Here is a 13492-nt window from a genome sequence, read left to right as displayed (position 1 = left end):
TTAGGTGCAGTGCTGTCGTACGTGGTTGAGGGCGTAGAGCGACCGATCGCGTTCGCATCACGAACAATGACTCCTGCGGAGTGTAACTATGCACAGGTGGAAAAAGAAGCTCTTGCAGTTGTTCTTGGAGTAAAGAAATTTCATAAAAACCTGTACAGGCGCAGTTTCAATGCAATCGCTGATCATCAGCCACTCACTGTCATTTGTGAGGCAAAGTTAGGGGTAAGGATCAGCGGCGAATATCTCAGCAATCTTAGATTTGCAGATGACATTTTTCTATTCAGCAACACTGGGGACGAGTTAGAACAACTGATGGAGGACCTCAACAGAGAGAGTACAAGAGGGGGGGGGGGGGGGTTGAAGATGAATATGCAGAAGACAAAGACAATGATCAATAGCTGGCAAGGGAACAAGTGTTCAGGGTCGCCAGTCAGCCTCTAGAGTCTGTGGAGGAGTATGTTTACCTAGATCAATTACTCATAGGGGACCGTGATCAGGAGGAGGAAATTTACAGACTAAAAATGGGTTGGAGAGCATTCGGCAGACATTGTCAGATTCTGACTAGGAGCAACCATTATCATTAAAAAGAAGCGTGTACAATCAATGCATTCCACCGGTGCTGACATATGGCGCAGAAACTTGGAGACTGACAAAGAAGCTCGAAAACAAGTTAAGGACCGCGCAAAGTGCGATTGAACGAACAATGTTAGGCATAATGTTAAGAGACAACAAGAGAGCGGTGTGGAACAGAGAGCAAAGAGGGATAGCCGATATTCTAATTGACATTAGGCGAAAGGAATGGAGCTAGGCAGGCCATTTAATGCGTAGGTTAGATAACCGGTGGACAATTAGGCTTGCAGAATGGGTGCCAAGAGAAGGGAAGCGCAGTCGAGGAAGGTAGAAGACTAGGTGGGATGACGAAATTAAGAAATTCGCAGACGCTAGCGGGAATCGGTTGGCACAAGACAGTGGTAATTGGAGATCGCAAGAAGAGGCCTTCGTCCTGCAGTGGACATATAATAGGATGATGATGATAATGATGATGATGATGAATGTATACACATCACTTAGCCGTGTTGAATTTTGTGAGCGTTGCGATGTCGTTCGACTGACAGACTAAATGGGCGCAGCCTGAAAACTTTTTTACCAATAGCATAGGCTAATGGCAAAACAGGTGTTGAATTAGCAATAATTATATTGCGTCTGTTTGATCTAATCATCCTTATCAATATGTAAACACCATATCAGATGTGGTTATTTTCGAGTTTCTTAGATGCTGCATGACATATAAACCAAGTGAGGGTGGCACGAAAAGTTTTGGCCTATCGTGGAGAGCTGATTGTAGAAATGGAATAGAAACTGTTTGGAACAGCTTTACGTTCTAGACCCCACATCTACAGCTGGTTGGCCCGTGCGGGACAAAATTGCGGCAGAACTCATCTAACGATAACTGTGCACGGTAATAACTTATCATAGAAACAAATTAGCGACACAACGTAGCGCCACTATCGAGACCAGCTCTACATTAAGCGTATACTGCTGCGGGACTCCTCTTGCGCGATTCCTTAAGAACACTCCGCCCCTTCGAGCGCTGCCATCTAGCACTGCCTCCGCGAAGCCTGCGCGTGGCCTCCGAAATACATGGCTTGTCGGTCCGTGCAAACGCTGAGAAACGCGGCACTCGGCAACCAGGCCCCCCTCGCTTCTTTATGGACGCGCTGCGCCATGTATTGGCACTGCGTTTGGCCTCCGAGACGAGAAGCGCGGCGCGTCGGTGCCTTCGAACGTTGAGAATTGTTGCGTCGTTTGCCGCGCACGCAGTTACACCTTCTTAGTGACTCAAGTTGGAGAGAAGTTCTTTGAAGAACGGTACATACCCGGTGCATTCGTCGTGCAGCCTGCTAAGGCGTCGGGTTGCTGTTCTTGACGATTGCTTCTGACGTAGATACAATTCCGCTTAGCATCGCAGAAATTCATGGGATCTTTTCCGTCGTTGTAGAGCGGCACATTCCCAGTGGTGCTTAATTAGTTACCCGAGAGGACGTCAAAGATGTTCATTGAAGGGTGGCATCAAAGAGGTCCATTTTAGAACAGCACAAGGTATAGTGGCACATGCCAGCACTCAAATGTCGGCGTCAAAAGGTTTCCTCGAACAGCGGTACATACCCAGTCCGGCTTCTTACAGTGACCCTTTTCGGCGTGAAAGAGGTTCATTTAGGAGCGGCACATACCCAGTGCATTCATGGCGCAGCTCACTAAGGCGTTGACGTGAAAGGCATGCATTGAAAACTGTACATTCCCAGTAGCACACAACTAGTTACCCATTTTAGCGTCGCTGACGTTCATTGAAGAGCGTCAGGATTCACTTTTCCTGCATTACGTGTGTGGCGCTTCGCCCAGAACACGCGCGCGTGCACGCACGCACGCACGCACGCACGCACGCACGCACGCACGCACGCACGCACGCACACACACACACACACACACACACACACACACACACACACACACACACACACACACACACACACACACACACACACACACACACACACACACACACACACACACCCAAAGAATGCGGCCTCTCAGCTTTATCCTTCTGCCTCATTTCCCACCAAGAGCCACGAATTTGACAGCATTGGTGTCATGAGGGAGCCTACGAGAGTTTATTGCTCAGTTGCTTGCTATATGCTCACGTACCACGTGGCGCCTGTGCTACGCAAATATTTTGCGAAGAAAAGCTCAGCACCATTTGGAAATATGTAGAACTGAATGGAAAGATTTGACGAAGAGGTAAGCTGAGTGCCTGTGCTGCGAATATCTACGTATATCTAGTAGTGGTCTACATATGTAGAGTACCCTAATAGACTGCTGGTAATAAGACACGGCAAATTGTTAAGTAATGTTTATTCAACACGAAAAAATTTGGTTTATTAGTTTATAAAGCCCCAGTGCTGGCGGTGCCGTTTTGGGGTAAGAGAAACCAATGATTAAACGTTCTCAAACTTGAACCACACGGAGCGCGGCAGGCATGAGGTGATAAAATTGCTCCTGAACTGCAGTCCTTCCTGGAAAAGACAGAAATGGAATTGCTTAACATCAACAGCAGCTGATGTCTGTGCCACATCGTGATTGTTCTACACACACACACACACACACACACACACACACACACACACACACACACACACACACACACACACACACACACACACATATATATATATATATATATATATATATATATATATATATATATATATATATATATATATATATATATAAAGAGTGTCTAAAATCAGTTTATCGCCGGTTGTGCGGAAGTCACAATTCCTCCAAGTGATGTGCTATATAAGCATAAAAGCGTGCTAATTTGACAACAACAATCGCAGCTCAATTTCATACGCAGTAACACCGGACGCGTTTCGCTCAATACATACACTGGCTTTATTAACCGTACTTTTATTTCATCTCGGTGTTCTTTTTTGCATAGGTGCCTGCTCACGAGTCACGCAGAGACGACAGAGCAAAATGCAATTGTGTATAATGTGAGGACGACCGTAAACATGATCTGTTGCAAACAAGATACTCTGCAGCGACATCGTAAAGATTTCTGTTCAAGCTATGAGGTGTTACAAAAAGGCGCTGTTGGACGGTAGCCAATGAGCGGACTTAAGTAAAGTGAAGCGTCGCAAATGCACAAAGGACTCTTGAAGACATATCTCAGGTGTAGTAAGCGTGCTGTCATGCTACTCTTCCAACTGCACCGTTCAAACTGACTATTTATCCAGCTTTATGAGGCCTTGAACCACGTAGCTCGGCGCCATTGAATCTAGAGATTCAGTATAGCCGCAGCGCTAATGGGACGGTGACACAAAGAATGCAAACACAGGACAAGCGCTGAACTAACCACTGACAGTTTACTGCAATCTGAAAATATATAGAACTATGTTTGTCTTCGTACGCACCCTCATCCTGACCAAACATTTCAAAAAGGCTGGTTTTGCATCCAAACAAGTTTTTAAAATACAAAGAAATTGCATATTGTCTATGTCGCCGTGCCATTTACGCTGCCGTTGTAACGAACGTCAACCAACTCGCCGTTTTACTCTCTACTGCCATGCAGAGATTATTTGCTTGAAGAATATCCTGCTTACCCAGTTTTGGCCCGCGTAGCTTGCTCAGCGCAAACTAGAGTATATGGGGTATGTGTGATCGAGGTTAGTCAAGATTGCCCCTGCGCAGTTTCTTTTCTTTTCCCTTCCTCCTTCGTGCGAATCTCGCCAGCTGCGTATAACGTAACACTACGCATCTTTCTCACTGGTCCTGACTTTTGGCGAAACTGCGAACCTGACTGAAATGCTCATGACTTAATGTGATGTATACGCCAGCTTACCTTGTGACGCTCTTCATCCATACGTACTCGGTATCTTGAAAGTAACGTGGCAATAACAGTTTTGACGTTGAGCATGGCGAACCTGCGGCCTACACAGTTACGTGGACCGCTTCCGAAAGGCAGGTAAGAAGCAGGGTTGATGCCAGTTTTGTTCTCATCGCTAAATCTGTTATTAAAGAAAAAATGAAAGCTGAATAATTAACGAAGAACCCAATGTTTGTGTCTAACAAAACGTTCGAGGGCGGATGTTTACGATGGATGGATGGACGTTATGAGCACCCCATTGGAGCGGGGGGGGGGGGGGGGGGGGGGGTTGCGCCACCAAGCTCTTGCTATTATACTGCCTAATGATCTACATAGGTCAAAAAGGGAAAAAAAGAAAAAGAACCCTAATGAACTCCCATAACGAAATATTTTGACCCCCTATTGTGAACTTTGTTTTTATACGTATCGTTTTTTATCATTTCCCTACTTTTCTTACACCAATCTTCCAATCGCCCCTTAATAGTCTATTGCGAATATGTTTACTTTGCCAACCAAGGGCTTCAAGGAGGCCAGTGGTGTCTAAATTGACCGCTGGGCAGATATCTTCCCATTCTAATGAAACATCCTCCATCGTTTCCCTAGCTTTACCGCAGCAAGCACATGCTTCTTCTTCCTTGTTATGACTCACTTTATAGGTGTGTCTTCTAAGGCCCATCCTGATCTCGTTTCGAAAACTAATGAGCTTCCCTTCGAGCTATCATAAATTGTTTCGTTCCTAATTTCGTTTTTTTTCCCTTTTAAGTACTTACTCATGGCAGGTTTCTTTTCCATTGCCGCCACCCATGACATTATTTCAGCCTCTCTGACGTATCACTTGACATTCATTGTTGCTGGGTATCCCACCCTACATGCCGCGTACTTGCTGGTAAGCTTCCTAGTTCTTTTCCTCCACTGTGAATCAATGTTTTCCCGTACAAATGCCTCAATACTCTCCCAGCCCATTTTCTTTTTTCCATATTCCTAAGTCGTTCTTCATAATCACTTTTACTGTCAGCTTACCTCACTTCAAAACTTGTCGCGCCCATATAAACCTGCACAGCTTCATTTCTAGTCTTGCAGTGAGCGCCCAATGCGAGGCGTACCACTGACCACTGACTGGCATAAGACAATGAATGCGACACCCACTCACATCGCGTTGTAAACTGAACACTACTGAAGACCCTTACTGCCGCGCTGACTTAACACTCTACTGTGAAACTATAGCTAAGGTTGTACTTCATTTGAATAATAAATTCCATGAACGATTTTATGTACGCAATATTTTCGGAAATGTCCGCGATTTGCGCCTTGGAGTACTGAACCCGAAAACATGTGATGGTCAGCCGACGTCTGAATCAAGAATGTCTCTCAATTAAATTATTTAAAAAAAGACGGATAAAACAAGCAGTTATTTACGACTATTACAATTACGACTGAGAGGACGAATGGAGCGTGATCGCCAGTTCAGATATTTTTTACGCACGGTGCATGCTGTTGACGTAAGCTTATTTGCACATGCTATACAAGCTGTGATGACGCTTTTGTTGCTTTCTTTTTTCGAAGACGGAGGGGTGACTGCAATGGTAATGGTGCCGCCATCTATTGTGCTCTCAGTGAATGACGCCTGTTGACGTGGAGATTTTGGTGCAACCTTTGCGTCTTTACCCACCCTTCATTTTTGGGAGGAGGCTGCTTGTCATCAGACATGTGGCACATTAGAGGCTTCAAAAAAGATGTCACGAACCAATGAAACACCAAGTATAATTGTTTCAAACCAAACCATTGTGTAAATAGCCATTTCAAGTGCACAAATGACATAGAGTAGGCTTCACGAACGACCTGCATTGTCTTGCCTGAATCTATGAGGCAGCAGTTAGCCACGATAAAGCGTGATTTCGAGTGGTTCTCAGTCCCCGAAGGCCTTTAATCTTTTTTTCCTATTCGAAACTTTCAAATATGAAATCATGGACTTGATTATGCGACGCATTTCATTAGCATTCAAGATTTTGAACATTATAGCACCGCCGCTTTTTGACAGCGGAGACCATCGATGAGGCTGACTAGAAATCGCCGTCATTGATTGACAAGAACGACCGCTATCACATAAGTAAGACGAGAAGTATTTGAAAACCTTGCATCCTATCACGCAGGATGCTCCATCTAAAGAAAAGGTTCTTAGGCGGTCTCCGAAAAGAAAAAAAGATGTTTCACAAAACAACTAGCTTTGTCATAAAAGATGAAGACAGGTTTATGACAGGAGTTTGTCGTTACAGAATAGCTTTTATTGTAATATGACCGGTCTATGGAGTACGATACAGGAATTTCAGTCGTTACGAAAAAAAAAAGAAAGAAAGATTTGCCGTGATGATATGTATGTCCCATATTTACAAAACGATAAAGCAAAAGAAACAATCAAGATTGTAGGTTCGGTCTGTCAAGTTTTATTTTAGGGCTTTTGAGTTCTTTTAGCAGGGATAGTTTAAGTTGAACATGCAAGGGGGATGTCAAGAGATAAAATGTTTATTTAACAGGCGAGGTAAAGCGCATACATATAAGCTTGGCGTGCTACATTATGCATGTATTATCATAATAGTATATGATGCCGAATAACAAAGAGGGAGCAAATTGAAATATAAATAAAAACTCGCATATACACGAGCACCCATGCCGACACAATACCTTGCAAATTTATGGCACAAATACATTCCATAAAATGGGCGCGTTACTACTGACTCACAAGACGCAACATGTGTGGTGCCTGGAACTTTTCTTTCATAACAGAAAGTGGACATCATGATGCTACTTTAGAGAATTTTAGGCCTTTTCTAAATAGCACCTTTAGCGCTGTGCCAGCACTCCCACATTTCTTTACCTCTCGGGGTCAAACACAGTTGGGTCGCTCCATATAGCTGGATCTACGTTGAGGCAGCTCGCAGCAGCTACTATGCTGACTCCTTTTGGTATTACAAGGTCTTTGTACGAGTAGTCAGAAACTGCACGTCTTGCAACAAACCTGGGTGCAAGAAAACAAATTAGAAAGACAACTAACATCATATATATAGAAAAAGAAAGTTTAATTCACACAGCACCAATGAGGTGTAAATTAAAGTTTCCGTGTTCGTTCTAACGCAGCTAATTACGCTAATGGGCAAATATGCGAATCCCAACGCTATATTTAACGATAGACTTAATTTCTTTCTTGTGCCGTATAATCTATGGCATGGAAGCATTTTTGCTTTGTTTACGAGAGCCAATTGGTGCGAGAAAAAAATTACAACCAACGTACAGGAAACAATTGTGCATGTTCAGATCTAAGCTATGCGCTGTATCGTTTACGCGGTATCTTGCAGTGACTACTGAGTTCACACGTATGCTTATTTGCGAAGATGCAAAAAGCATTGCGAACGTCTTTCAATCGCTGGTAATTAAAAGACGAACCTTCAAAAGGCTAATCAAAACTATTGCATTGTTCAGCATTCAACAAGGTTTGAAATGTTCCCATCGATACAATATGACCTCATGAGCGGCATGCTTGTTATTATGAGCGAGTAGGGTTTATTCCATTTCGTCATTTGCTCAGCTGTCATTTCTGATTCATAATTCGACAATCAATATTGCGAACAGGAGAAGGCTGCAACTGAATAGCGAAATTCCCAGTACTATGAAATGAGTCAATAATTGATTCATCAACTCGAAACCATCATCACTCGAATCCATTAATTCAATCCAACCAATTCATCAACTCGAGATTTACAAATGCGTCGCCATTGAGCAGCAACTCATAGTTTCTCTACCTCTAATTAGCGGTGCGCACCTTCTATATGAAGTCATGATGTGCATGCCGGGTTGTGTAATTTGTTTCCAGCACCATATTTTAGCATAAAACCTAGTTTTAAGGTTAAGTGAAGAAGGTGTACTTAAAATGCCGTACAAAATTCATTTACTTGGCTAGCGGGTAAGACGTCTACCACAAGCTACAAGCTACCACAAGCAACAAGGCGGAATGTTTCGTTTACCCAACGTTTTGAGAATACAGGCGCATTGATTCCTTGACCACCATGCCGAGGTATTTCATGCGTCCGACAGCGTGATAGGTGAGCTGGCCCTGCAAGAATTGCAAGTCATGAAGATGATGCGCACACCTTGGAAGGGAACCACCGTGCAGGTTACCTCCTCCTTCAGTATGTCGTGGATTTCTTTTCTCAATCTTTCTTGGATGTCCATATGCGTGGCCACGGAGTACAGAGCAGAGACAACTGTGTGAACGGTGCTGTCTAACCTGAAATTTGCAGTTAAGAGGAAGCTTTAGCTCTGGAGGTCTTATCTAAATGCATGAGAAAGCAGAAATAATTTTTTCCGCATCCACTGAATTGACTAGAATGACGTTTGTTTTAATGAAAACACAAAAAAATAAATACCTACAGATTGTTGAGAGTATAGTGTTTTAAAAAATATCATCATTTTGTTACAAGACTTGTTCAAAATCACAAGGTAAAAAAAAAACTTGCACGCGATGTTTACCACCCAGTCTCTCCAACAACAGACGCTACCACAATTTTATAAGCTTGACCTATTGAGAAATGTGAAACGTAGAAAACTGATGGATTGTGCTTATGCCTCGCTCTAGAATATACCACGCATTTGTAAGGACTTTTCGCGAAACATTCGTAAACATTGTAACAAGTCGACGCAAGTTCCCTAACTGAGAGATGAAACTCGCCGATTTCAGGTGCTCTAGCACAAGCAGTTCGTAAAACATCAGAAATTTCACGAGGTAACATATTTGTGGGCATTGGGCTTGGATATTTTTAATCTTATGAATCTGACAGAAATCTATATTAGGTTTGTGTGCAGCCGCTTAACAGCGTGTACGTGCAACATAGCGCTTCTCCGTAAATATAATAACGCATCAAGTCAAGTAATCTTGTTGGGCCAAATGCACGCTCTATATATCTGAAAGTAAATTTATTTGACCATCGGGACATCGGGCACAGTTCCATATGTTAACGTATATAGGTTTACAGAGAGCTATACAGAGGACTTTTCGAAATGCATCATAACGAAGCCAGTGTACAGCAAAATATTTTGTGTTGTAGACAAGCAACAGAGATTTCAGAAGTTAGGTTACATTGTAGACAACTGAGATTTCAGCGGTTAGGTTACAGAGGTGGTCCAGCTGGCTGCACATTATGCGGTAATGTTTAGGCGGTGTAATTCATTAAAGCAATAGCAGTTTCGCCGAAGGGCGAAGCACCGACTGTTATAGCAAGGTTTTAGCATTGAACTGGAACTTCTTGGACGGTTTTCTAAGCATGCGCGAGTCGACTAACGCGGACGTGACATACGCGAGTGCGGCAAAATTTTCGGCACCCTTAAAAGCTTAACACGCCTTGTAGGGCCTGTAATGGCATGGCGCAAACACCAATACGCTGCCCGTAAAGAGTCGCTTCAGTAAAATCGCTTCAAGATTAGAGCACCAATATTGTTGTGCGCTTTTTATGATGTTCTCGTGGACCACAAAACAGCTTGGGTAAGCGTGCTCATGCGCATAGGCGAATAGAGGATCTAAGCCATGGTCGTCATCTTGAGCTTTTCGGGATATCGGGCGATCAGGGAACGGGGCGTCCATAGTGTCGATATAGTGATCGAAGTTGTCAGCGTCGCACTCAGTCGCAGGTAGAGGTAGGCGCGATAAGCAGTCAGCGTCTGTGTGACGGTTGCCGCTTTTGTAGCGTACTACAAAGTCAAACTCTTGTAGGCGCATACAGGGTGCATCGTGCAAGTCGGCCAGAGGGGTAACACAGACCCGCTAACCAACAAAAGGAATGGTCGTCGGCGATGGCTGAGAGACGACGCCCGTAGACGTATGGGCAAAACTTGTGAATGGCGAAAATGACTATCAGGCACTCCTGCTCTGTCACTGACTAGTTGCGCTCGGCCTTGCTCAATGAACGGCTTGCATAGGCAACCACATGTTCAGCATTGTCATGGCGTCGCACGAGCAGTGCGAGGAGGCCGATTCCGCTGGCATTGGTGTGAAATTTTGTAGGGGCAGAAGAATCAAAGTGGCACAGCACCGGCCCCGATGTCTGCATGAATTTTAGCTGCGTAAATACAGAGGCACAATCCGGTGTCCAGCGGAGAGGCACATATTTTTTTGCAGCAAGTCAGTCAGCGGCTGCGCCCTATCAGCAAAACTTGGAATAAAGTGGCCGAAGTATCAGCATAGGCCCAGAAGACTTCGTAGGTACTGGAGAGATTCAGGCTTCTTAAAGGTGCTGACAGCGGAGAAATTCTGAGGTTCCACTCTAACGCTATTTTTGTCTACGAGGTGTCTCCTTGTCTAAAACAATGTTTTTTTAGTTAAATATCAGTGCAGTTATGTCCGGACAGATAAGAACAAGATCAAGGCGATTAATAGGTTCCTCGAATGTTCGACCAAAAGATCACCACATCATTCAGCTAACATAAAGAGATTTCCATTTGAGGCCCCACAAATCTGTGTTCCTACATCTTTCAAATGTTGTGAGGGCTTTGCACAAACCGAAAGACATAACAAAAAATTGAAACAAACCGGCTGGCGTTACAAAATCTGTCTCTTTCTTTTTTTTGTCAGTCGGATTCACAGAAATTCGCCACTACGCGGATCGCAAGTCTACTGAGGAAAAATAGGACGCCGAATGTAGACAATCGATAATGTCATCGATGCGAGGATGTGGGGGGGCGTGGAACCGGCGACATTATATCAACCCTTATATATTGGTTACTGCTTTCGCAGATTGGCCTGATGGACGTTTTTGTGTCACTCTGCACTTCGGCATCGGCGTACGTTGGCGGTGAAGCCCGACTAGAAGTGAACTGCGATGGATTGCCTTTTATGTGGCTCTGGGACCAACAGACGAGCCCGGCGCTCGCTGAATCTGATTTTTCCCACTTCACGAATGGCAACTGTGTGCCCTGGGAAACGCTGGCAGTATCCTTCAGCTACAAAGCTTCGAAGCGGCACTACGACGACGGGGCGTGGAACCGGCGACATGGCATCAACCCTTATATATTGCTTACTGCTTTCGCAGGTTAGTCACAAGCACTATTCTTCGATTAATGTTTGCATTGCTTTGCCGGTTCCACTTTGTTTTTCTTGTGTTCAAAGCAGTGTGTTTCCTTGAAGTCGCGCAGGGTGCTCGTACGACGTCAATTTTTGGTTCGGAGGCGTTCCGCTTTCTATTTACTGATTTTGCTGCTGTCCGGAGGCAATATAGAGCCGAACCCAGGGCCCCATACTGCACAGTTTGAACAAACACTTAAAGGCCAGAGCACAATATTGAAAAAAGCTGTCAGCAATGGAGAACAAGTTCTCTGCTGAAATAAAAGAACTGAAGGCTCGTATTGTGTCATTAGAAGAAACAATCACAGGAGTGGATGATATTCGTTCTTCACTGGCTAACGTTGAGGCACAGCAGCGTCAGAATCAGGCAACATTGTCGGCTTTTGGTTCAAAAATGTACGATATTGTGAATCGTCAAAGGCGGGGAGAATCTACTTTTTTATGGTTTTCAAGATAGTGATACTGGCGAAAACGCAACTAAATCAAGTGAACTTGTCTCAAACCTGTGCCGCACTAAACTGGAACTGAATGCTGCTGGAATTGAGCGCGCTCACAGGATAGGAACCTATCGAGCAGATAAAGCACTCCCAATTATAGTGAAGCTTTCCTCTTTCAAAGAGCGCCAACAAGTGTTAAATAATGCACGCAAGTTAAAGGGCACGAACTACAGCATTGCCGAAGATTTTTCACGCGTGGTGAGGGTAAAAGAAGCCGTTTAAGGAATTTTGCCAAACAGAATCGGCAAGAAAGTATAAAAGCAGTACTAAAGTTTGTTAATTTGTACATGGGCAACGAACGCTATCAGATTCATAGCGTGACCAACAAAGTGAAGCAGATGTGACCATCACCAGTGACTAACATAAAGGAAATGCTCAGCGTTTTGGTGATAAACGGCAGGAGCATAAGAAATAAAGTCGATTCCTTCCATATCCTTCTTAGATCAGTTGAGCCGTCAATAGTTATTGGCACCGAGTCGTGGTTGGATTCGAACATCTTAAATTCTGAAGTTTTTCCAGATGGCTATCATTGTTTCAGACGCGATCGAGGAGCAAGAGGGGGAGGGGTACTTATTCTTGTTAGCTCAAGCTTATCATGTGTACCACTGGAAGGTTCTACAGCCGATCTTGAGTCTGCTTTTTTTTTGCAAGATGAGGCTATCTAATGGGAAAAGTCTAGTTATTTGATCATATTACCGTCCTCCCGGATCATCATACGACCAGTTTCTTCAGCTGTCTGCTTTGCTTGACAAGCTTGAAAACGATATCATAATACTAGGTGAAGATTTTAATCTTCCGGGTATAGACTGGTCGTGCGACGAACCTGTAGCGTCGGTCAGTGGCCATGCGTATTCTGCCTTTTTGGATCTTGTCTGTGATTTTACGTTTCAACAGTACCTTCGTAATGCATCACGGAGCGAAGGCACAGGTCACTTACTTGATTTGCTCTCATGTAATGTCCCGAACATTTTAACAAATGTGAATGTACTTCCCGGCTTAAGTGACCATTGTGTTTTTACTGCGGATATAAACGTTCAATATATGTCCGTGCCGAAGAAGGCACCCAGAAAGATTTGCGTGTATAAGAGGGCTAATTTTGGGGCTATAATTTCGGCGTTCGAGCCATATTTTCCCACCTTTGATGCATTAGTTGATGAATTGAGCATTGAAGAGTTATGGAAGCCGTTTAAAGACAAGCTGTGTGAATTGCACGATACATTTGTTCCTACTCATGTTATCTCATCTAAACGGTCAAGGGATAAGCTTTGGTTTAATCATCAGCTGCGCACATTAATACAAAAAATTAGGAGAGCTTATCTCAAGTTTCAGAGAGCGAAGTCCCAGAATACTTGGTTGGAACTGAAATGTTTGAAAAAAGCTTTCAGAATCTTGCGGAGCAGGACAAGCATACCTATTTCGAAAAGCTTGGTGTGAAGTTGCTCAAAGAATCCAGAGAGTTCTGGAGAT

The 13492-nt window shown here is 43.9% G+C and overlaps 1 protein-coding gene across 3 annotated transcripts in view; it reads right to left on the bottom strand.

Moving 5' to 3' along the window:
- LOC142572813 (cytochrome P450 3A31-like) overlaps positions 1 to 13492 on the bottom strand; it is a 185081-nt gene that overhangs the window by 98767 nt on the left and 72822 nt on the right. For 2 of the 3 annotated variants that reach the window (XM_075682183.1, XM_075682185.1), the window contains 5 exons: positions 8594 to 8702; positions 8440 to 8528; positions 7296 to 7436; positions 4400 to 4565; positions 2902 to 3071 (listed from right to left, as the gene is read on the bottom strand). The exons of the other annotated variant lie outside the window; for it this stretch is intronic. In XM_075682183.1, coding sequence (XP_075538298.1) covers positions 2994 to 3071; positions 4400 to 4565; positions 7296 to 7436; positions 8440 to 8528; positions 8594 to 8702 — 583 coding nt within the window. In that variant the 3' untranslated portion in view covers positions 2902 to 2993. Of the gene's footprint in view, positions 1 to 2901; positions 3072 to 4399; positions 4566 to 7295; positions 7437 to 8439; positions 8529 to 8593; positions 8703 to 13492 lie in introns of those variants that run through there. 3 annotated transcript variants of the gene reach the window in all.

Source organism: Dermacentor variabilis, chromosome 2 (genome assembly GCF_050947875.1).
Source record: "Dermacentor variabilis isolate Ectoservices chromosome 2, ASM5094787v1, whole genome shotgun sequence".
NCBI classification, from domain to species: domain Eukaryota; kingdom Metazoa; phylum Arthropoda; class Arachnida; order Ixodida; family Ixodidae; genus Dermacentor; species Dermacentor variabilis.
The sequence above is the reverse complement of the archived record's forward strand: the minus strand, read 5'-3'. Positions and strand labels throughout refer to the sequence as shown.